At 43.3% G+C, this 25,374-nt stretch overlaps 1 protein-coding gene across 3 annotated transcripts in view; it reads right to left on the minus strand.

Annotated features, from left to right (window-relative positions):
- Positions 1–25,374, minus strand: part of RALGAPA2 (Ral GTPase activating protein catalytic subunit alpha 2) — a 278,035-nt gene that overhangs the window by 151,980 nt on the left and 100,681 nt on the right. For all 3 annotated transcript variants that reach the window (XM_025001044.2, XM_025001043.2, XM_025001040.2), the window contains 4 exons: positions 17,336–17,464; positions 15,549–15,646; positions 10,214–10,304; positions 8,809–8,985 (listed from right to left, as the gene is read on the minus strand). In XM_025001044.2, the coding sequence (XP_024856812.1) occupies positions 8,809–8,985; positions 10,214–10,304; positions 15,549–15,646; positions 17,336–17,464 (495 nt within the window). The remainder of the gene's footprint in view (positions 1–8,808; positions 8,986–10,213; positions 10,305–15,548; positions 15,647–17,335; positions 17,465–25,374) is intronic.

The following is a 25,374-nucleotide window of genomic DNA, read 5'->3' on the forward strand; positions in this document are numbered from 1 at the left end:
AAGAGAGTTCCAGAAAAACATCTATTTCTGCCTTATTGACTATGCCAAAGCCTTTGATTGTATGGATCACAATAAACTGTGGAAAATTCTTCAAGAGATGGGAAAACCAGACCACCTGACCTGCCTCTTGAGAAACCTGTATGCAGGTCAGGAAGCAACAGTTAGAACTGGACATGGAACAACAGACTGGTCCCAAATAGGAAAAGGAGTACATCAAGGCTGTATATTGTCACCCTGCTTATTTAACTTCTATGCAGAGTATATCATGAGAAATGCTGGGCTGGAAGAAGCATAAGCTGGAATCAAGATTGCTGGGAGAAATATCAATAACCTCAGATATGCAGATGATACCACCCTTATGGCATAAAGTGAAGAAGAACTAAAGAGCCTCTTGATGAAAGTGAAAGAGGAGAGTGAAAAAGTTGGCTTAAAACTCAACATTCAGAAAACGAAGATCATGGCATCCAATCCCATCACTTCATGGGAAATAGATGGGGAAACAGTAGAAACAGTGGCTGACTTTATTTTTCTGGGCTCCAAAATCACTGCAGATGGTGATTGCAGCCATGAAATTAAAAGACGCTTACTCCTTGGAAGGAAAGTTATGACCAACCTAGACAGCATATTCAAAAGCAGAGACATTACTTTGCCAACAAAGGTCCGTCTAGTCAAGACTATGGTTTTTCCAGTGGTCATGTATGGATGTGAGAGTTGGACTGTGAAGAAAGCTGAGTGCCAAAGAATTGATGCTTTTGAACTGTGGTGTTGGAGAAGACTCTTGAGAGTCCCTTGGACAGCAAGGAGATTCAACCAGTCCATCCTAAAGGAGATCAGCCCTGGGTGTTCACTGGAAGGACTGATGTTGAAGCTGAAACTCCAATACTTTGGCCACCTGATGCGAAGAGCTGAGTCATTGGAAAAGACCCTGATGCTGGGAAAGATTGAGGGCAGGAGGAGAAGGGGACAACAGAAGATGAGATGGTTGGATGGCATCACTGACTTGATGGACATGGGTTTGGCTGGACTCCGGGAGTTGGTGATGGAAAGGGAGGCCTGGCGTGCTGTGGTTCATGGGGTCGCAAAGAGTTGGACACGACTGAGCGACTGAACTGAACTGAAGAGACACATATAATCCGTGCTTGAATCCCACACACTGCGCCTGTATAGATAGCAAAAGCCAAATTGTGGACCTTCTGGACTCTCAGGTTGACTTTTACAAAACCTCAGGCTCATCCTCCTGATGTTTAGTCTGTCAAATGAGCACGGTATCAAGCATCTGTCGGTCTGAGAAGGTCTGGTGAAGCTTCAACGAACCTTACAAATAAACCTAAGCTCCCAAGTGAACAAACAGCATCATATGGCATATAGTTTTCTCATGAAGAAAGCGATGAGTCTTTAACCCCCTAAGGGGTTAAAAAAGAGTCAGGAGATTTGACGACTTAGACTTTTGCTCCATCCCCAAGCATCACCCCCACAATGCAGCCATCTGAGGTGGAGATCAGCCTTCAGCCTTCCAGTCATGACAGGATTTCCCTTGAGTGATGGCTCCAAGTAAACAGAGGTCAGATACCTTACCACCTGCATCTCCCTGCAACCTGCCAACGATTATTCTCTCTTGTGGAAAGATCCCCCTTCTGCACCAAAAATTTATTCCTCAGTGATAAAATTCTAGGTAACATCCTCCATCACATTATAAAAATACAGGGAGTCTTTTCGAGGTATTTGAAATGACTGCATGTTCAACATTACCGTGAAAAAAAATTTTTAATGAGTTGAAATGTTTTTGCCCAAAATGATTCCACTTGTGGCATAAGCAACAGAACAGATGCTGACATTTCACATGTAGATGGTTCCTCAGTGAAGCGGCACTTAATTAAAAATTGGGATTTGAGAGATTTCTGAAAATTTCACGTTCACCTTAAAAATACCAAACAGTTCATTTTCTTTTTCATGAGCAAGCTAGTATGCTAGCCTGCTGCTGCTGCTGCTAAGTCGCTTCAGTCATGTCCAACTCTGTGGGACTCCATAGACGGCAGCCCACCAGGCTCCTCTGTCCCTGGGATTCTCCAGGCAAGAACACTGGAGTGGGTTGCCATTTCCTTCTCCAGTGCATGAAAGTGAAAAGTGAAAGTTAAGTCGCTCAGTCATGTCCGACTCTTAGTGACCCCATGGACTGCAGCCTACCAGGCTCCTCCATCCATGGGATTTTCCAGGCAAGAGTACTGGAGTTGGGTGCCCCATTGCCTTCTCCAGTATGCTAGCCTAAGAGCACCTTTTTATTTCATACTTACTAAATGTTTCAGAGACATTAAATACTTTTTATTAAAGTAGGAAGTCTTGCAAACAAAATTATATCATCTTTCCCCAAACACATACAGGCACAATACACAATGCTCACATACAGGAGCAACCTGAAGTTTAGAACTTAGCAAATGTACAAAGGATTTTAGTCATGAAATAAGTCTCGGTGATTGGTAAAATAAGGCAGCCAACCAAATGGCGACTTCACATGGCAGCAATTTTGTGTAGGTTTGGTGGAGTATAGATGAAGCATGGCCAGTGCTTTGGAAATGATTTTCCCATTTGAGTTGAAAAGGCACAAAGCCAAAAGCTCAATTGAAACACCTTAATTCTGGGACCAGAAAAATTAGGCCTAGACTTTGATGATTAAAAAGTGGAGAAACAGGGGACTTTCCTGGTGGTCCAGTGGCTAGGACTCCATGCTCCCAATGCAGGGAGCCCAGGTTCAATCCCTAGTCAGGGAACTAGACCCCGCATGCCACAACTAAGACCTGGCACAGCCAAATACATAAATAATTTTTTTTAAGTGGAGAAACAGCAGGTTGGCACTCTGTTGACCATCACTGTGGCCTTTCTCATCTGCTTCCCAGACATGTAACATTCACTTAAAGATCTCCAAGGTGAGCAACCAATCTCTTGGTACTTATCATCATGATTTTTCTTTAGAACATTTGACACTTTCAAAACAGATCAAAGCCTGGTGGAGATTCCAAAAATGTGTGCAGTGACAGATGCTGACAAACCATTCATGCAAAAACAGTTTTGGTGGCAGGTAACAGGGATAATTAAAAGCAGAAGCTATAATTCAAAGCAGAAGTGGTCAAAGGATTTCAGTAACAACATTGAGAGGCAGGGTTGGGATAAATATACTAACAGAGATTTTGAAACTCAACCATACATATTTTTTACTATCAAAAAAAGGTTAAAATGTGTTGTTTTTAGCTAAATCAAACAAGAGCCTGCAGCTGAAAGCTGATTCTTCCCCTAACTGAAGTACTTACTGACTGATCCTCTCCTGTCATGCACTGTCCTGGAGTCAAAAACCAGCTGTGAACAACCAATCGCCAATGGCAATCCCATCCCTGAAGCGGGGCAACACGACTGACCCTTCCTCCACTAAAGTGAAGTGTTGAAAACTTCTAACTGAATCTTAAGATGTAGCACTAGACTTCCAGTGCTTGAGAATCCTCCTGCTAATGCAGGAGACACAGGTTCAATTCCTGGTCTGGGAGGATCCCAGGTGTGCAAGGACAACTAAGCCTGTGGGCCATAACTACTGAGCCTGCACTCTAGACCCTGTGCTCCAGAACGAGAGAAGCCACTGCAATGAGAAACCTGCACACTCCAACGAAGAGTAGCCCTCACTCGCTGCAACTAGAGAATGCCTGAGAGCAGCAATGAAGACCCAGAGCAGCCAAAAATGTTAAAAAAAAAAAAAATGTATCTTCAATCTAATAGGTACCTGGAAAAGAAGAGGCACCGAAGCTGGCCCTTAACCTTCAAGGTTCTGCTAACTCTCAGTTCTTAAAAGTCTCTCTGACAACGAAAAGAAAGTTTTATTTATGCTGGAGTTGAATTAATGACAGCACCTTCTTATGATCAGTCATTTGTTTCATCTCATTTTAAGAAAGTCTTCCCTCCCCCAAGGTCTTAGATTTTTAGAAAATATTTTCTTTCAGAAGTTTTAAATTTTCCTTTTTACATTTGAGTTATTTATCCATTGGAACTCAGCTGCAGGCAGGGTGTGAGGTAGGGATCCTGCCCCCTTTTCTGCCCACTGGCTAAATGTTCTGCGTGCTTGACTGGGCAGCCCATCCTTCTCTTGTCAGATCTGGAAGGCTACCTCTTTCATGTACCATGACTCCATGTCCTTATGTATCCAGTATATGTTTTATATTCCATTCTTTTAGTCCGTATGTCTATCTCTGTGATTAAAACTCTCTTTAAATAAGTCTCATCACACTTATCCCATTATTTGTCCTTATCAGGATAAATGTCTTATTTTTTCTGTCCTCTCAGTAAGTTCTTCAGTTGGTTGTGCCTATGGCTTAGTAATCTTTTTATTTCTTATAGCATCAAAAGCAGTATTTCTAGACTATAAGCTTATTTGCTAAATAAGAGATGAGGTCAGCAGCAATATCAATACTTAGCTATTGTTGTTCACTCATTCAGTCGTGTCTGACTCTGCGACCCCATGGACTACAGCATGCCAGGCCTCCCTGTCCTTCACCAGGTCCTGGAGTTTGTTCAAACTCATGTCCATTGAGTTGGTGATGCCATCCAACCATCTCATCCTCTGTCGTCCCCTTCTCCTCCTGCCCTCAATCTTTCCCAACATCAGGGTCTTTTCCAATGAGTTGGCTCTTCACATCAAATGGCCAAAGTATTGGAGCTTCAGCTTCAATATCAGTCCTTCCAATGAATATTCAGGACTGATTTCCTTTAGGATGGACTGGTTAAATCTCCATGCTGTCCAAGGGACTCTCAAGAGTCTTCTCCAAGACCACAGTTCAAAAGCATCAATTCTTCGGCACTCAGCCTTCTTTATGGTCCAACTCTCACATTTATACATGACCACTGGAAAAACCATAGCTTTGATTATACTGACCTTTGTCGGCAAAGTAATATCTCTGCTTTTTAATACGCTGTCTAGGTTTGTCATAGCTTTTCTATAGAGTTATAAATACCCACTTCTTGAAAATCATAAGCTCAACTGAACAAAACTTACATGTGAGTCAATTCTACTTTCTTATTTTTGGATTCTTGATACTCTGGCATCTGGGGCTTCCCTGGCCAGGAGGGGCTGCCACTTCCAGGGTTGACAATTCCTAGAGATGACAAACAACTCACCAGGGAGTATGTCGTTCACCTGTAAACCTCACAATCCCAACCCAAGCATCCTGACCACCTTCCTCTGTCTAGCTCTCACCAACAAGGGGATGCCCCGGTGCCCTCATCACTCCAGGGTCTGGCACCTGGCAGCCTGGGCCAGTGTCTGTGCTTCAGACTCGGCTGAAATGATCTGAACCAGCTGACCCCCAGTCTGCTTAGTCCGCCCTGCCCTCCCTTCCCTGTGCAAATGGCGATAAAGGACGTTGCCCATGTTTTCCTCTCTTCCTACTTACCCACCAACCTAGGCGACCGACCCCCATGTGCCCTCCTATGGGGCATGCTGTGTCCATATTTCTTTTTTCAAAAATTTCTTATTTATTTTTGGCTGCGCTGGATCTTCATTGGGAACAATGAAAATTTTCTAGTTAAGCCACAGTGGGGGCTCCTCTCTAGTTGTGGTGCACAAGACTTCTCATCGCAGCGGCTTTTCACTGTTGCAGAGCACAGGCTCAGTAGTTGTGGCACACAGACTTAGTTGCCCTGCAACATGTGGGATCATCCCAGGTCAAGGATCGAACCTGTGTCCCCCGCATTGCAAGGCAGACTCTTAAACCCTGGACCACCAGGGAAGTCCCCGTGCCTATTTCTAAAATCTTCTTCCTCATGACAGTCACCTCCATGTCTCCATATCTTGCCATACAAATCCCAGACACGTTTTGAAGCAGTCCACTATAAATTTAACTGTCATTTCCAGAAAGCATGAAATGATTTAAATAAGAAAACAAATACAAAACTAAACTGCTAGCTGGCCAATGATAAAGGAATTTAAGATTTTAGAGGCAGTTTATTATTCCAAGCATTTAATAACTGGTAGGATTATTCAGTGAGAAATGGAGATACATTCAAATTGTTGGATTGCTCGCTTTGCATGTCCTAGAGATCAGGGTAACATGAGTTTGCTTTGTTCATTTAACAAAGAAGTTTTTCTCCTAAGAACAGAAAGTTAAATTCAGAACGGTGATAATCCATAAACCTTATCATATTACGGTTTGTCCTTTTCACACATGACAAGATGAACTATTGAACTGAGTGTACTGATTCTCAATATTAGGATTTCAAAGAAGAGCTGAGTATCTGGAGGAGTTAATCACAGCAGAGAGAGCATCATATGAAATTACCTCACACAAGTGTATTAGACCGAGCATACCAGGCACACTCTGAGATGGGATCAGAGCTAAGCCTTCCAGAAGGCAGACAAAAGAGGTAATCACCCAATTTTCTCTCTCTTCAATAAAAGTAATTAAAGCTGGTCCTTGTTTAGGCAAATTCAGCTTACTGAAAATGTACTAAAGTCTTCGGCAGTACCATGATGATGATTCCCCTTGGATAATCTGAATATTGGACCCAAAGAAACCACTGATTCCATAAGTGTATCGATAATTCTCAAATAGTTTGAATGGGGTTGGCAGTTGTAATTTGAACAGCAGCGTAGAAGAAAGGAGTGGGCCTAACTTTGCAAATGGAGTCAAAACATTCTGGAAGCCAGTTCCAATGCTGGGGCCTACTTTCCAGTGAGATGACATGATTTCTCTGGGTCTCAGCTTCTCCACCCCTCAAACAGAATTTGTATAACCTGACCTGCTTACCATAAAAATCAAAGAGGATGTCTGAAAGTTCTTTGTAAACTGTTAAAACCTTTGAAAATTTATGATATTATTATTCACAATTATTATATTTATTTTCTATATATAATGATTTTGTATTATATGTATTATAGAAATTATCATTATATATATTATAGAAATGATTTTCATCATTTCTATAATGAAAGAATCACAAATTTGAGAAGCACCAATTACTACCCAATAAGTTATAAAAGTAAGCACATTGGTTTTGCCAACTGTTTTCTCATTGACTTTACAAGGCTTCTTTCATGGGCAGAGGTGAACATTTAGACCAAAAATGTCCACTATCTGTTGAGAATGGCACATACAGCATTATAAGGCAATGCATTGTTCACAGTTGTTACAGTTAACTGGTTTGTTTTTCCAGTCTTAATAAAGATAAACATTAAGTGCACATTAAGATCATTCTTCTTGGTCTTCTCTATCTCATAGATAAAAGATTTTTATCTAACACCATTTTTCTATGTAAATTTTATGAAGGTGTTATGCTACTTTATTAGAAATTTCCCAAAACACAGAGACTGGTTAAAATGTATACTGTAATTTATGAAAACCAATTTGCTTAGTTAAAAAAAAAAAAGGCTAAGTTAAAAGTTTAGCCTTTACTTCTAATTTTAAAATGATTTTTAGTGGTTTAATACCACTTTTTACTCAACACGCGCTTTGTGGTTTGCTGTTGCGGTTCTCATCAAGGATGTCTATGGACCTGGGAACGTGGTGGGCCAGGAGGGATGTGGCCGTGGTGGGCACCTCCCATGCTGAGCTCCTCAGAACACTGGCCTCTCCCAGCAATTTCTCACCAAAACCAAGCAAAACAAAAACCCAGCTTCTCTTGGTGCCCTCTGTGTGACAGGCCAGGGAACTGAACCTGAAGTGAAAGAGGCTCACTTTCCCAGGGTCACATGATATGCGTGTATGCGTGGGCGTGCATGCGTGTGTGCGTGCATATGAAGAGCTAAATCTGCTCTATGCGCTTGACGTAGAGGCTCACTCACTGATTCCTCCAACAACTCTATAACATGGACTATTAGTATCCCCACTTTACTGTAAAGAGAAACTGAAGGACAGAGAGCCCAAAGCCAGCTCTCTGTCAAAGCCACCTGGCTCAAAGCCACCCAGCAACTCCTTGGCAGAGCCTGGATGCCATCCCAGAAAGTTCGGCTCTGTAACCTATTCATGAATCTTAGAACTACAAATACTCAAGGGAAAAATGTTGCAAAAAAAAAAAAAAAATACAGAATATGACGACATTTTTAAAAAGCTTAAAACCAAAATTAAATGATATGTTGTTTGAATAGACAGATACTGTGGTTAACACTTTATAAAGAAGTGGGAATGGTTATTAAAAACCCCAAGAAAACTTAAATAATTGCAAAAAATAATTTAATTTAAAAAAAACCACTGTGGACAGGGTCACAGTATTCACATGAGATGACAAGAGAAGGAAAGGACTTGAGAAGGGGGCCCCCCTGTTGGGGGGTCTCACTGGTGGGGGAGCTATTCTACTTCTTACGCTCGGGGCAGGCTCACCGGTCCATAACATGTATCACAACTTATCTTGCATGCATCAAAGATTCCACACCAAAGTTAAAGAAAGCAGCAATAGGTAAGTATTCAAATTCTTTAACTTCTCCTGGATTTGTGGCACATGTAAGTTGGAGAAATCACTTTTCTCTGTTTTCAGAGTAAAGCAAATCTGGTCAGGAATGGCAAAGCATTGGCCTAAATATCAGCCACCTCCTCCCGTGTTGGACAGCGAGTGTGGGCATAATGGGCTTCCTCCCCGTTCTTCCACTGTTTCAGAACCCTCTGCACACAGGACACCGAGACTCCGCCGCTGATTATGACCAGTGGGGGTGGGGGGACTGGGGTGGGCACGCCCATGTGGGAGGGGGCAGCCCCCATCATCACTGTGCCAAAGGATGCCCTAGCGTCCTCACACCTGGGAAACCCTGTGAATGCCGCTGCCTCGTCTTAAGGATGTGCTTACCTGTTAGGTTTGAAGCATCCGTGGGCCGGAGCTGTAACCAGTGGCGGGCGTCAGCGTCGGTCACAGTATCTGCAGGCGGGCTCAGATCTGGGTCTTCCTCGCAGGTCTGCCAGTGGCTCAGGGACAGCTCTGCCTCAGTGCTGCAGCCCAGAGTGGGGTCACTGCTCACACTGTCACCTGGAATGACGGAAGACACAGCCCAAGATGGCCAAGGGCAGGGCACGAGCATGTCCATGGTCCTGGCACACAAGGACCTAAGCAGCTGCCCCTGGGGACAGGGGCCTGCGTGGGGCCCCTGGTCAACGACACACAGCTCCCATGTGTGGATGTGAGTTCTCTTTATGGGCTCCGACTCTTCACAGGTCTTAACTGAGTTCCCCTGGTACCCACAAGAGCACATCCTCACACCTTGTACCCTGACTTACTCAACTACAAAACAGAGGTGGCTGGAGGAGGTGGATGGGAATTGATCCCACTACAAAGGCAGGTTCATGCTTCCAGGCTGAAGAATCTATGTCTAGACATGAACCTAGGCGAGTCACCTAGGATCACTGGGGGATGAGGCATCCCACCAATAGAGAATCTCCTCCACTAAGCACTGAAATGCTCCGATGTCATGGTACCGTGATGCTGTCAAAGGCTATGAAGCCCCACCTGGCTATTCAGTCTGACACAGAACCGCTTCTATCGGCCTGCCCCTTAAGTCCCCTGTCTGGCGCACACAGACTCGGGGTGCCCACCCTCTCTGCCTGTAGCCCTCCTGGCTGCCCTTTGTGTCAGCCGCTGACAGTCCCCCAGCCCTGCTGCTTGTAATCTACCATCAGGTATTCACATGCAGAGAACTGACAACTGCCCCAGTCACCTGCGAGGTCCCTCACTTCGCCTGTCCCGGGACTCCAGAAGGTGGAGCCTGAGAGTTCCTGCTCTGCCCTCCACCAGGAACGACCAAGAAGGAGGGGGCATGACAGAGGACCTCAGGGAAGCAGAGTATTAGGGCTGCATATTACAGTACCTAATGGTACATCTCAGCATCCCAGTCAAATTTTAAATACTTATACCACTGATGTTAAGGTACTGCAGAAGCTTTGTGTTCCGAACCTGGGGGAACGTCCAAAAGGAAGACCATTCTTCCTTCTGGGCCTGTCTCCTCACCAGCCATCAGCCTTCATTGTGCTTTTCACCTGGAGACCCAGGGCTGGAAAGACAATTCTCGAAGGTAACTGGGTAATGTTTAATGTTTGACTGGTATTAACCACCCATCTATCCTGGGATTCCAGGAATAAAAATGTTCTGTATCGCAACATCGTGTCTTCAGATGATATCATTTGAGTTAGAAGGTCAAAAGGAAACAAAGTCTATCCATGTTGATGCTGGAGGAACACAGACCACATCTCCTGGTACTTACTCTTCTGTCTCTCCCTACGTTTTCCTTGCATCTGCTGTGAGTCATCTTTCAAATCCAGTTCAATGGGGCTGCTGCTTCTTCGAACTAAGATCTTCAGATAGAAAGAAAGATTGCGCTGGTTACAGAAAAGTTTTAATTTTTACAAGACTGTTAAGTTTCTAGTCCATATGTCTAAAGAAAAAGAAACAAACAAACAGTAAGAATAGTAACAAAAAACTGAATGACGTTCTTCACTGGAAGGATATGGGTTCACTAATTACTGTGACCAAGTTATAAATTACCCAAGATCTGAAATTTAAGGCTTCTGCTTTATCAGTTGGCATCCAATTAACATGGTCTATGGAGGAGGGATGCTAAGTTACATGGAAATCATTTATGTTGAGGTTCTATTTGTACCTCTGCTAGGGTACACATGCATAATGGATATCATCCTCCAGGAGGTATAAGTCACCAGCATGTTGGCAGGGAGGGCGTAAACCCCACCCAGACCCATTCAATGCCTCCCTTGTTACAGGTGCAGCAGGCTTCCCTGAGCACTGCTCAGCACTGGACCATGGGTTAAATATGGGACTAGAACACTGGGAGGCAATCTGCACCCTACATTTTACATAACCGGTGTGGGAAGACAAAACATACACAAATTACACAAAATGATCACAATGTACATTAGCAAAATATGCAAGTCAACTCTCTCTAAAAGGTATGCAGAAGAAAGTGTTACCTTGATCGGCTCACAGTGACAGGAGAGCTGCTCAACAAGGCTACAGACATGAGGTGGTAGAGAGTAGGCAGGAAGGGGCTCAGGGCAGGAAGCACTGAGAAATCAGCAAGTTCTACGTGCAGGAAAAGAAGCCGATTACAGCAGGCCATGCAGGGCAGTCAGGTGGAGAGGGAAACGCTAAGAAGGAAACATGACCACCTTCTACAAGCAGCACACCTGCCAGGGCGCCTCCAACATCAGGCTTAGGAATTTCAACCCAGTATTGACAAAATGAGCAACCATATGTTCCAGACAGTAGCTGATTGTGATTAAAAACATAATCAAAATGGTTAAGTTGACTTACTATCTGTGGAATAGAGTTAAGAAGAAAGTTGCTATGGAATTATGATGGTAATTCAGGAATGAGCAAATAAGGCTTTTGATGATAGAAAAGGAGAAGAAAAGACAAATTTTAAAAATGCTGCAGAATGACAGATAAGAGCTTATATAAGTGTTGTCCATGGGAATGGAACTTAAATTACATAAGGATATGAATCTAGGGGACCATGAGAAAGACGGTGACAAAAGAAGGAAGGGAGGTAGGGAGGAAAGGCAGATGGATGGACAATGGACGGAGGAATTTGAGAAAGTTTCTGATATTTTAATATCCATTTTTGGGCTGAATATCTAAAGAGAATGTACCATAAGTGTGCAACAAAAATCCATGACTGGCAAGATGGAGAATAGAGCCAGAAATGAAGATAGTATATTTAAGGCTCTCCAGCTTAGAGTGTACAAAAATCACAGGATTCAATAAGCCAACTAAAGGAATGAATACTAAATAAGCAAACACATGAAAAGGAGGGACTAAGATGTAAAATTAAAGGACAGAATAATCATTAAGCTAAAACACATAAGTAGGTCATGAATGAAATATTTAGAAGATTAACAGTATGTAAAAAAATGCTACTCAGCTTTAAAGAAGGATGATATGTACCTAATATTGTTGTTGTTGTTTAGTTGCTCAGTTGTGTCTGACTCTTTTGTAACCCCATGGACTGTTGCCCACCAGGCTCCTCTATCCATAGGATTTCCCAGGCGAGAATACTGGAGAGGGTTGCCATACCCTTCTCCAGGGATCTTCCTGACCCAGGAACTGAATCTGTGTCTACTGCATTGTAGGCAGATTCTTTATCACTGAGCCACCTGGGAAGCATATATTTCTAATATGATAATGGAATATACACAGGCTATCTCCTTAATTGAAAAGCAGATTATAGGCTCTTCTGCTTCTGACTCTCTGGAAGATGAAATATCCTCCAACTATAGAACCTACATAAAAATCTGGGGCTCACAGGAAGTAAAACAAACCTTCAAGGGACCCAGCCCCTCTTCCCACTCCCACCCAAAGCACACGGAAATCAGGGCAGTGAAATGGGGCTACCTTGGGCATTAATCTAATATTACCACTGCCAGTGGCAAAAGGAACCAGAGTCCCAAATTAAAGTAGCACTCCCTGTTTTGTGAAACTTCATCACGTCAGAAATCCAGGTTTTCTGCAGATTCAGATTAGCCAGCTAGGAACTCACAATCAAAAGTTACCAAACACCAAAGGAAATTAAAAACCCACCAAACACAAATCTTAGAAACAACAAACATCAGATTTAGATTCCCCACCCACCCCTCAAGGATTTCAGATAATCAGATAAAGAATTCAGAACTGTAATCTGTGACTAGTTTAAAGGAATAAAAGGTGGGAATCACAAAAAAATGCACAAACTATAAGAGATCATGAGAGATTACAAGATATACTTGAAAAATGTTAACCTGAACTTTCAGAAGCAAAACATAAAATTGTTGAACCAAAAAAACTCAATGGGACCATTAAACAGCAGACTATAAATGCATAAGAAGAGAATTATTGAACTGAATGAAAGATCTGATGAATCACCCAGAACGCACCCACATAGCCAAGGAGAATGGAAAATATGAAAGAGGGCTTAAGAGATACAGAACACAGAATAAGAAAGTCTAAATATATTTCTACCCATAACTCCAGAAGGAAAGGGTGAGAGAACAAAGAACGGGCAATATTTGATGAACGGATTACCAAGAATTTTCCAGAAGCAATGGAAGAACAATTATTCACAGATGCCTGACACATATAGCATATCCAAAATAGGACAAATTGTACAGACCAAGAGAAAATGCGCCTAAATATTCTGTAGTGAAACTGGAGGACAAGGATTAAGAACAGTGAGGAACAACAAACAGGACGGACAGAAGACCTCTCAACAGCAACAACAAAAGACAGAAGATAGTAGGAAAAAAAGCTTCCATTAGATGGGGGTGAGGAGGAAGTAGTGGAACTACTGAATTAAGACAGACAAAGTAACCAATGACTTAAGAAGCACCAAAACAAAGCCTCAAACATCTGGGATGCAGTATCTATGAGTATGAGAGATAGGTAGCATTTTCAGATCAATAAAGGAAAATGAATTCAGTATAGGGGACCCAGGATAAGTGGCTATCCATGTAGGGAAAAAAATGAAATTGGATCCCTACTGCCATCCCATAAACATCAGCTCCAGGCAGATGAAAGAGTTAAATGTATAGAGCACAAAACTGAAACATTTATAAACATAAGGCAAATATTCTTATCCCTTTCAAGTTGATATTTTAAATTTTTCAGGGCTTCCCTGGTGGCTCAGTCATGAAGAATCTGCCTGCTAATGCAGAAGAAATGGGTTGGACCCCTGAACCAGGAAGATCCAACATGCTGCAGAGCAACTAAGCCCATGGACCATAATTACTAAGTCCATGTGCCCTAGAACCGGTCCTCTGGAATAAGAGGAGCCACCGCAGTGAGAAGCCTGTGCACTGCAAGTACAGAGTAGCCCCCACCCCCCACCATAACTAGATAAAAGCCTACACAACAACAAAGATCCAGCACAGCCAAAAGCAAACACAGAAATGAATTTTTTTTAATTTTCATAAAATTAATAACAAAAAACGATAATCAAGAATATCAAAATTAAGAGCTTCTATTCATCAAAAGACAACATAGAGAATGTGAAAATGTAAGACACACATTGGAAGAAATTCACCAGAAATGTAACCAATACAGGATCCGTATTCAGACTACATTAAGAATCGGTACAAATAACAAAGACACATCAACAGGAAAATGGAAAAGACATCAGTAGGCACTCCACAGATGAAACACATATGGCCAATCAACATAAGCAAAGACTTTATCGGCAACTTGAGAAATGCAAAACAAAATAAGATCCCATTTCACCCACTCGACTCCCAAGAGTTTAAATCTGACAGCAGTAAGTGTTGGCAGGAATGTGGATGAACAGAAACTTTTTACACACTGCTGGCCAAAACAGAAGTGGTACAACCACTCTGGAGAAAGACACATTCTCTTGTAAAAAAGAGCGTCCTTTTTCCCTGGGACTCATCAGTTCCACTCTAAGACAACACCGTTGAGAAAATCTTACAGGTAGATCTTGAAACACATACAAGAATGTGCACAGCTTCATTTCTCATTAAAAAAAAAAGAGGGGGGGGACAAGCTAAACGTTAACAAGAGAGTGGAAAAGTGAACTGTGGTGTACTCACGGTGGAATATCAAACAGCAGAGAAAGCAATGAGCTAGGGCAGCGTGCCACCATGTAAATACAGGGTAATGAGTGAACAAAGTAATCACACCGCCTTTATAAAGCTTAAAAATGAGGGAAACTAAAGGATGCATTGTTTAGAGGGACATACATTTCAAGCAAAACTACAAAGGAAAGCAAAGACACAATCGACACAGAGCCAGCACAGAGCTGTTCTCTGAGGGACCAAGACGACGCCCACAAGGCACAGCAACAGCTATGAAGATGCTCTGGTTTCTGTGCCGGCGGTGAGTCTCCGGGTGTTTATCTGACTGTTGAAATACACACTCAGAATATACATACAAATGGAATGTACGTATAAAGCTGGTATATGCCCGTTAAAAAAGAACCGAGGAACACTCATATCTTCCAGGCAGGGAAGAGTAGGGAGTGACTTTCTGTGTGTATTTTGTACTTTTCTGGGATGTCTGAGTGTTCTATTCATAGATACTACGTTTTGTTTTTTTTTTTTAATGAATAAATAGGAATTATCTGCATGAATGAGTTAGGGCTACTTTTTAATTTTCTTCTTTAAACTTTTTATTTGTGTTTTAAGAAACCTATAAATGCCATTTTACGTTTTTTTAAAAAGAAAGAAACCATAACATCTCATTTATCTGTGAACTCGGGTCAGATGAAGGCTACAACCTACAGTGATACCAGGAATAGGGAGTCTGAGCATCTGCTTGACAGGCAAGGATGTCCTTAAAAAGAGAAAGTGCACATACAGACCAGGTGCGAAATTCTGTTTTCATGCTTACTGCGTTCTATTTTTGTAATGTGACTATAATTTTACATAGAAAGTGAGCAAGTCTTTCAAACGTCTCAAGGTCACCTGGCCCTAAAACACATCTAAGTGGAAAAAAACTTTAAAAGATAGTGTCACGGCCACTAGTAAATGTGCGTATCGTGCCAGTGGTCAGTACGTTTATTTTTAATGACACACGTGTGTATTCTGAAAAGATCTTACTGTTATTCCTTCATGCTCTTTCTTCTCATGTCCTTTGCTCTCCTGAGCAAGTCTGGGCTCTGAAGAACTCACGTTCTGTGCATTTTCTAGCTTTTGGCCTAGAGAGTTGGGGGTGGGAAAGGGGGAAATCAACAAAAGAAATATTTCAGATGGTAAAACTGGGAAAAGATTTTTATACACAAGCAATGATTAAATTTAGATATTTTAAGACATGTAAAAACAAGAGTGCAGGGCCCAGCACGTGAGCAGCCTATGGATCACGACTGCCCCACAGACCTGGTCTCTGATGAACAGAGAACTTTACTGTCGAGTGTTAATGTTACACATGGTGAGGGGAGGGGGAGCAATAAGGCCTGTCTGGGGGCCTTGGAGAAGGGGTCTCAGCCAAGAGCTGCCTGAGTCAGCCAGGCTGGGGAAGGGAGGAAGGGAATGGGGAAGGGAGCATGAGGTGGCTCAGCATTGCTAGTGAAAGAAGTAACTGACAACCACTGTCTGTAACAGAGAATGGGATATCTCCACCGAGCCTGCCACCGTTAATTAAAAAGATCAGATTCTATGTGTAGTCTGGGGCCAATAAATCTTCTTTAAAAAATAAATGAACAAATTCCTAGGGAAAAAAAACCACAAAATTTATGCAAATTAAAACAAGAAAAGGAAAATATGAAGTCTTAGAATGATTTAAAAATCTGAATAGTACTTTAAAATCTTCCGACAAGAAAACTCGAGGCAACTGATGGATTCCACCAAATATTCAAGGGAAAAAGATCACAACAATCTTACACAAAGACTTGAGGAGAACAGAAAATCTTCCAGGTAACACATTTCTCAAGTTGTCTTTATTTTATATTTATTATTTTTCTTCCGAGAGAATTTCTAAGAGGGGCTATACCCTGCTCATTTGACGAGGATGGCATGACCCTGACACAGGCCTACAGGACGGCTTGGTTGATTACCTAACTCATGAAACTAAGTACGTATGCTCACTGTCACCAGACACACTTAAACATGCATTTTCACTGTAAAACACATTTGTCAAAGCTCACAGGTCTAACCACCTGCCTTGCCACCTTTCACCCTGGTTGCTGCTGAAAGCTGCTGGAGAAACTGTGTGGATTAATGCTAGTTGGTGTGCATGCCTGCTCAGTCGCTCAGTTGTGTCCGACTCTGCAACCCTATGGACTGTAGCCCGCAAGGCTCCTCTGTCCATGGGATTTCCCAGGCAAGAATACTGGAGTGGGTCACCATTTCCTCCTCCAAGGGATCTTCCCCACCCAGGGATTGAACCTGGGTCTCCTGCATTGCAGGCAGATTCTTTACCGCTTAGCCACCAGGGAAGCCCATAACGCTAATAATACAAGTTATCATTTTTCAACCTCGGCAGATCTACATGCTGCTAATAAGCTTCACAAGTCTGGTCAGCCATCCACCTCTCATCCCTCACCCCATGACCCCTCTCCTCCTGGCCTCTGCCCTAACCTGCTGCCGTTCCTTGCCTGGGGTGAACATCCTCTTCCTCCCACCTCCTCCAGCCACTCTGGATTTCTTTTTAGTCCTCAAACACGCTACACTTGAAAAAAGGACACACACACACACACACAATTCAGATAATTAGATAAAAATAAGTAGTGAAAATATTTCATGTGATTCAAGAAATCACATCCTTGCAATCAAACTCTAAAGTAAATTCCCTTGAAATAAACAGAACTAGGATTAAAGTAGAAAGCCCCACGACACGCAGCCTCTCCCCAGCCAGAAGCTAGGGTCTCGCGTGCGTAAAATGCTGATACCTGGGGGGGGCTCAGGACACAGCGGCTCGGTGACCTCAGGGCTGCTGCCGCTCCGAACCATCGGCTGCTGCCCCAGGGGCCCAGATTCGGTGGCAGGTGTGTTTTCTGGCTGCAGGTATTCTTCCACTTCTGTGGGCATTAACACAGAACACACAGGGATGGATTTCAAAACATTTTAAAATAATTCACTACTTCACTGACTCTACAAAATGTCGTTTTAGATACTTTTTCCCCACAAAAATTGTGCAGTAGGATTAGTGGCTTTCACAATAAAGTTTTCTATGCTTGTTAGAAGTTCTACTTCACTCCAAGGGTACATTTGCCTTCTAAGTTCTACAAAGTGTTTTAATTCAAAGTGAAGAAGTAAAAAAAAACAAAAAACAAAAAAACAGAAAGCGCAAGCAGAATGGTTGACAACTGTAAGTCATAGGAGCTTTAGGGACAGGCATGCCCAGGGGAGGGGGAGCCAGGAGATGCAGGGACAGGGCATTTCCACTTGAGAGAGCAGAATATCACATACACACACACATGCACGCACTCGCACACACACACCACACCCGGAAGGAAGATGAAAGAAAGCAGGAATTTTAACTTTATCATTTCTTTTAACAGATAACTGTACAACGGTCCAACGTAAAATACTGCAATTATTTAATGACATCACCAAATGCAAGCGTGAATTTATCACTCAGGTACAAAAACGATCCACTGGTATTTTTAGAGAATCGATAAATGTACATCATAAAATAGAAAACCACAGCTGAGTACTGACCACTGGGTGATCCCAGCTAGGATCAAGATAAACCATGTTCCCCTAGAGAAGTCCCTCCTAGCTCATTTCTAAATGTCATGGTTCATTTTAATCTCCCAAGACAACGCAAGGCGCTGGAAGGGTCACCCCACCTCCTGTCTGCAGCATGGAGGCTCCAAGGTGACATAATCCCTGACCTCCGGCTTTATCCTTATCAGCCTCCTCCCTGCCCTCCTCCCCATGGCCTCAGGAAGCCCCCCTACAACTGAGATCTAACAGTACCACCCCTGCTGTGGACATCCGAGGCCCCTATCACTGTCCACTCAAGCTCACGCTCCTCACGGTGAACAAGGGCCCCTTGATATCACCCCAGAGGCTTGACCCCCACTAGGAGTCCTTGTGCTCTTCAGTCTCGAGCAGACCCAGCCCACCTGATCCTGCTGCTCCCCCCACCCCTGGGTTGACCTCCACCCCCCACCATGCTGCCCAGGCTCCCCTCCTGCAGGACTTGCCATGTGGTCCAGCCTGTGACCCCACCGCTGCTTCCCCTCCAGACTTCATCCTCCTTTGTGCAGCCTCGGAACTCTACATCCATAACCCTAGGATCATGTTTTCTCCAAATTTTCATTAGTCACAGTTTCAGTCCTTCTGACAAACTATGACGAACCCAGACAGCAAAGACATCACTTTGCCAACAAAAGTCTAACTAGTCAAATCTATGTTTTTCCAGTAGTCATGGACAGATGTGAATTGGACCATAAAGAAGGCTGAGCGCCAAAGAATTGATGCTTTTAAACTGTGGTGTCGGAGAAGACTCTTGAGAGTCTCTTGGACAGCAAGGAGATCAAACCAGTATCCTAACGGAAATCAAGCCTGACTGTTCATTGGAAGCACTGATACTGAAGCTGAAGCTCCAATACTTCCACCTGATGTGAAGAGAAGACTCATTGTTAAAGCCCCTGATGCTGGGAAAGATTGAGGGCAGGAGGAGAAGAGGGCAGCAGAGGATGAGATGGTGACTCAATGGACATGAGTCTGAGCAAACTTTGGGAGACAGTGAAGGACAGGGAAGCCTGGTGTGCTGCAGTCCACGGGGTCACAGAGTTGGACATGACTGAGCGACTGAACAACAACAATCAGTCCTTCTAAGAAGGGAGTGATCAAAACTCAGCCTGTACTGTCCTCCCTGGACGTGTCACCTGATTCATCCCCTGAAATGCAGCCAAGGTGTCCTCTTCTGTGTAACCTTCAACCAGAGCCACAAGCCAAAGGACTGGTTCACCCCAACCAAGAGCTGTATGTAGGCAAATTCTAAATATAATAGAGGATTTCACTGAAGGGCTGTCGCTTTATTTTTACTATCCACACAAAAACTCTATTTTTAAGTACATGGATACAAGTTACCAGACCTCAAAGCCAAAGTCCAGGTGTGAAAGTAAAAGTGTGAGTCGCTCACTTTTCGATCCCATGGTCTGTCAATGGAATTCTCCAGGCAAGAAAACTGGAGTGGGTTGCCATTCCCTTCTTCTGGGAATCTTTCCAACCCAGGGATTAAACCCGGGTCTCCTGCACTGCAGGCAGATTCTTTACTGTCTGAGCTACCAGGGAAGCAGGGCCATGGTCTAAATCCAGATACTGTCAAGAAGCTGGACTCAGGGAAACAAGCAAAGGAAGGCAGGGTAGAAAGAGCAGACAGATCCACCACAGCCTCGTCTTTCCACGTTGTCTCTGCCCTTCTCTGATCCTGAAGAGCCAAGAGCTGTTCACTTCCCTACAAGAAACATGAGACATCCATAAACACCATGCTCCATCCAGCATCCCAGAGACAGACCAGGCCCCCTACAGCTCTGCTCTCAGACTCCTCAGTATCAGGCAGAGGAAGCCAGATGACACCACCAGCTGTCCTTCCCACTGTTTTCTTTCCTTGTTCGTTCTAATTATGCAAGACACTGACACCTTCTGAGAAGGGCTTCTATTTGTTAATGAACCTACTTGTAAATCCAGTGTCAGCAGAGGGAGCCCAAGAGCTGCCTGCTTCTATCAGAAACAATTGGCACATGCCAGTCTTTATAGACAGTGGGAAGAGTGGGCTTTATTCCCTTGAACGTGATGCCAAGAGCTGGTAGATGTTGGTTTCTGGGCTCTGAGCAGAAACAAATAAGGACTGGGCCAACGCTGGCAGCATCTTTTTCAGGATACAGAATATCGCCATCTGGTGGGATGAAGCCCAGCCTTGACTACAGCTTCCAAACACGAGTGTCCCCACCGGTCCTCAGACAACAGACGGATAAAGAGCCTACAGGGCCAGCTGTTCTGCCTTCCCAACAGGCTGGCCTGATGTGGCTTTAAGGCTCTGCTTTTGTAAAAGGCTGATCAAGCCTTCTTAGGTGAAGGACAGCCAAGCATACAGAAACCACGGGAACAGGTGGGATAGGAGACCTGTGAAGAGGGGGAGGGTGGAGGGCGAATCCCGGTCACAGGAACTGCCAGGCTGTGGGGTGGGTGCCCTGAGCGACTCCTGGACTCGGCTGTCACATGAAAGAGGGTGAAGGGGAAAAAAAAGCACGCAAATTCTCTTTATCTCGCAAGTTAAACCCAATTTCCCGATTTGGAACTGTACATTTTCGGGGCTTTTCTCATATTTTGTTCTATGCTATGCTAAGCTAAGCTAAGTCGCTTCAGTCGTGTCCGACTCTGTGGGACCCCATAGACGGCAGCCCACCAGGCTCCGCCATCTCTGGGATCCTCCAGGCAAGAACACTGGAGTGGGTTGCCATTTCCTTCTCCAATGCATGAAAGTGAACAGTGAAAGTGAAGTCGCTCAGTCGTGTCCTACTCCTAGCGACCCCATGGACTGCAGCCTACCAGGCTTCTCTGTCCATGGGATTTTCCAGGCAAGAGTGCTGGAGTGGGGTGCCATTGTCTATACTTAATATTTGTTCTGTACAGATGAACAAATGACTACCAGAAACATTTTCTTGGTACTTTTTTTCTTTCTTTTTAAAACAGTTCTTGAGCTCCCCCTGCTGGCTTTTTATTTCGGTTAAGGCTGTCGCTCTTCTCCAGGGTCAGATGTAGCAACTGCTCTTTTCTAACAAACTAAAACCATTTAACATTGATACCGAAAACTAAGATCATGGCATCTGGTCCCATCACTTCACGGCAAATAGATGGGGAAACAGTGGAAACAGTGTCAGACTTTATTTTTGGGGGCTCCAAAATCACTGCAGATGGTGATTGCAGCCATGAAATTAAAAGACGCTTACTCCTTGGAAGGAAAGTTATGACCAACCTAGACAGCATAATTAAAAAGCAGAGACATTACTTTGCCAACAAAGGTCCATCTAGTCAAGGCTATGGTTTTTCCAGTGGTCATGTTTGGATGTGAGAGTTGGACTATGAAGAAAGCTGAGTGCCAAAGAATTGATGCTTTTGAACTGTGGTGTTGGAGAAGACTCTTGAGAGTCCCTTGGACTGCAAGGAGGTCCAACCAGTCCATCCTAAAGGAGATCAGTCCTGGGTGTTCATTGGAAGGACTGATGCTGAAACTCCAATACTCTGGCCACCTCATGTGAAGAGTTGACTCATTGGAAAAGACCCTGACACTGGGAGGGACTGGGGGCAGGAGGAGGAGGGGACAACAGAGGATGAGATGGCTGGATGGCATCACCAACTCGATGCACATGAGTTTGAGTGAACTCCAGGAGTTGGTGATGGACAAGGAGGCCTGGTGTGCTGCGATTCATGGGATCGCAAAGAGTCGGACACGACTGAGTGACTGAACTGAACTGAACATTGATACCATGGGGTCACAAAGTGTCAGACATGATTGAGTAACTAACACTACTACTACTGCTGAAACTCAACATTCATAAAACGAATATCATGGCATCGGATCCCATCACTTCATGGCAAGTAGAAGGAGAAAAAATGGAAACAGTGGCAGATTGTATTATCTTGGGCTTCAAAATCACTGTGGATGGTGACTGCAGCCATGAAAGTAAAAGATGCTTGCTCCTTAGAAGAAAAGCTATGACAAATCTAGACAGCATATTTAAAAGCAGAAACATCACTTTGCCAGCAAAGGTCCATATAGTCAAAGCTATGGTTTTCCCAGTAGTCATGTATGGATGTGAGAGGTGGACCATAAAGTATGCTGAGCACTGAGGAATTGATGCTTTTGAACTGTGGTGTTTGAGATGAGAGTCCTTTGGACTGCAAGGATATCAAACCAGTCCATCCTAAAGGAAATCAACCCTGAATACTCACTGGAAGGACTGATGCTGAAGCTGAAACTCCAATACTTTGGCCACCTGATGTGAAGAGCTGACTCACTAGAAAAACCCTGATGCTGGGAAAGATTGAGGATAGGAGGAGAAGGGGGCGGGAGAGGATAAGATGGTTAAACAGCATCACTGACTCAATGGATACGAAGTTTGAGCAAACTTTGAGAGATAGTGAAGGACAAGGAAGCCTGGTGAGCTGTAGTCCATGGGATTGCAAAGAGTTGGACATGACTTAGTCATTAAATAACAACACTGATAGGCAAATATCAAGGTAGAGGATTATCTGATGTGCAAAACAGAAATAGGACAGTCTAAGTTACATAAAAAGGACATTATAAATGCTGGGAGGTCTAATGCAGTCTCTGTTTTGAATATTACACCATTCAAATCACTTCAAAGCACTGAATCCTATCTCAGAATCACCAGATTACGCACATTCTCTCAAGCAGGGCTAACCTAGTAACCCAAACTCTAAAAGCACCAACTTTTTAGCTTCTTGAGAGGCTACATTACGCAACGCCCATTACTAAATCACTGCTTTCTAAAGCTCATTCAAAGCACTAAAAAATGACCAAATAAAGGCTGATTTCATTTTTCCCCACTGAAAGAAGAGTTAGTGTGATTAAATTAAGTGTGCAAACTCTTCAGAAACTTCAATTTATCCCAAACGTCTGACTACTTTTCAAAGACATTTCATTCACTCTCTAATTTGAGGCTTCCTTAATCCATCTTACTAAACAGACTGAGACTCATTCTTCAATTACCAAAATTTCGGGTTCTGTTTACTCCTCATACGAGGTTGCACAAGCAAAATTAATCATGTAGTTTCCTAACTTTTAAAACACTGGCCACAAAACAACTTGACCCTATAAAAAGCACAAGAGACATAAATCAATTCAACATCTTGACGTGTCCCACAAGGACGCTGGGGACCCTGTTCATAAGCACGTCCCGACAACCCGGTGCTACCTGGAAGCCATCAAGCCAGATGCAGGGGCAGCAAAGTGAGGCTTTCAATCAGGCCCCATTAAGCCTCCTTTGGAACAAAAGAAGATCATGACCCTCTAATTACAACCATTATAATATTCTCCAAAGAAACATAAAGCCTACCATCTGCATGGCCTGTGCTACAGATTGATAAATGTCTGAACATAAAAGCAGTTAAAAGTGCAAAACAGCTGGAAAGAACTGTTTCCATCGAAGAGAATAAAAAAAGGAAGTCAATGAAACTGCCAGTTTCACCCTCAACGTGTTCTTTTATGCAGCTATTCATACGAATTAACAGGATACAGGTGGTCGTGACTGTCCCAGAATTCTGCTGTGATCAAATAAGGCATCCCAAAGGGATCAGAATAAGACATCAGAGTGGATGAAGGTAAGAAATTGTCTACTGGTTATATTATTAAAACACATGTTGGTGAGACAAGAAACAAAACCAAGAAACGTTAACCTAAAAGAACACAAAGTTAGCCGATTGTCATCTATAGTAAAGAGGGGCAACTTTAAAAGTGTCTGTAGGACTTCCCCGGTGGTCCAGTGGTTGGGAATCTGCCTGCCAGTGCAGGGAACACAGGAACAACAAGGGAAGCCCTCCCAATGAGAAGCCCTCACACTGCAAGTGAAGAGGAGCCCCTGCTCGCTGCAGGAGAAAGCCTGAGTACAGCAATGAAGACCCAGCACAGCCAAACATAAAAAAAGTGTCTGTGTATTATGCACACACGGATGTATGCCTAGCCGACTATATCTGTATTTAGCAACAGGTTAGCAAGATAAGCCAGCACCAGAGTTTAAAATGGAGCACACATTTAATCCTCTCGTGGGCCAACCCACGGGGGACATAAAATCTCCTACTGAGGACTGAAACACGTCGTTTCTGGGCCCAGGCCTTTAATACAACAGTCACCCAGGACCGTGGATCACTTTACTAGTACAGCAGACATGGCATCAGACGAGGGAAGAGCTTGCAAACTGTGGTTTGCAGATGAAACATCAGCAAATCATCCTCAAAGTCACTGTACCGCTAGGTCCTTTTCGCCCTAAAACCAGGAGGAGGATGGTGAAGGCACAGAAACATAGACCAAGCACGGCCTGCTTCATTCCACCCTAAATCGAGATCTCTCAAGCCTCAGTACCATTGATATTTTGGGTCAGACGGCTCTCTGCAGCAGCCTTGTCCATTGTAAGATGGTTAGCGGCATCCATTTCCTGGACACAGGGAGCAGGACCCTGGCTTGATGACTACCAAAGTCACCAGACACTGCTAAATGTTCTTGGGGGGCAAATCGTCCCCAGGTGAGAATCCCTGCTTGAAATCTTATTCAACTTCTGTTGGAACTGTGTACATACATATGGGAATTGAGAACCTGAGTCAACTAACATATAATAATGATTGAGGAAAAAAACCTCCAAAATGAGATTACTAACAGGAAGAGATTTCTTGTGAGAACATATTCTGGGCAAACTATTTTAAAAAACTTAAACAAAATGGAGTGGGGGAAAAAATGGGATGTGAAAAAGGAACACTTTTCACCTTATGGGCATATATCAGCCACATAGAAAGCAAAACTAATTAAAATACTTTTTTAATCATCTCCAGGTTGGAGTATTTTTTTTTTTAAACCAAATTGTGAAGCAGTTAAATGTTCATCAGTGATTTAACTGACTGGTGACCATCTTCTCATGTACCATTCTTACTATTTTCCACCTTCAATATTTACTAGACAAAAAGAGCTTTCTAAGAAATGCAGTTCTTATTCTTCTATCATATTCTAGAAGTAAGTAACATGACATTTTATGTATTCATCAAGGGTATGTTGCTGTGCTAAACCAGAGTATGACATGATTTATTGCCACTCAAAGCCACAATTAAGCTATCTCCAATATTAAATAGATACTAATCTATAATACTATCTTTCTGAGACCAAAAGGACATGAAAACACTTCCCTCTTCAGTAAGAAGATTCATTTTGGGATCACAGAGAAATAAGTAGACACAGACCTAA

Source organism: Bos taurus, chromosome 13 (assembly GCF_002263795.3).
Source record: "Bos taurus isolate L1 Dominette 01449 registration number 42190680 breed Hereford chromosome 13, ARS-UCD2.0, whole genome shotgun sequence".
Taxonomy (NCBI): domain Eukaryota; kingdom Metazoa; phylum Chordata; class Mammalia; order Artiodactyla; family Bovidae; genus Bos; species Bos taurus.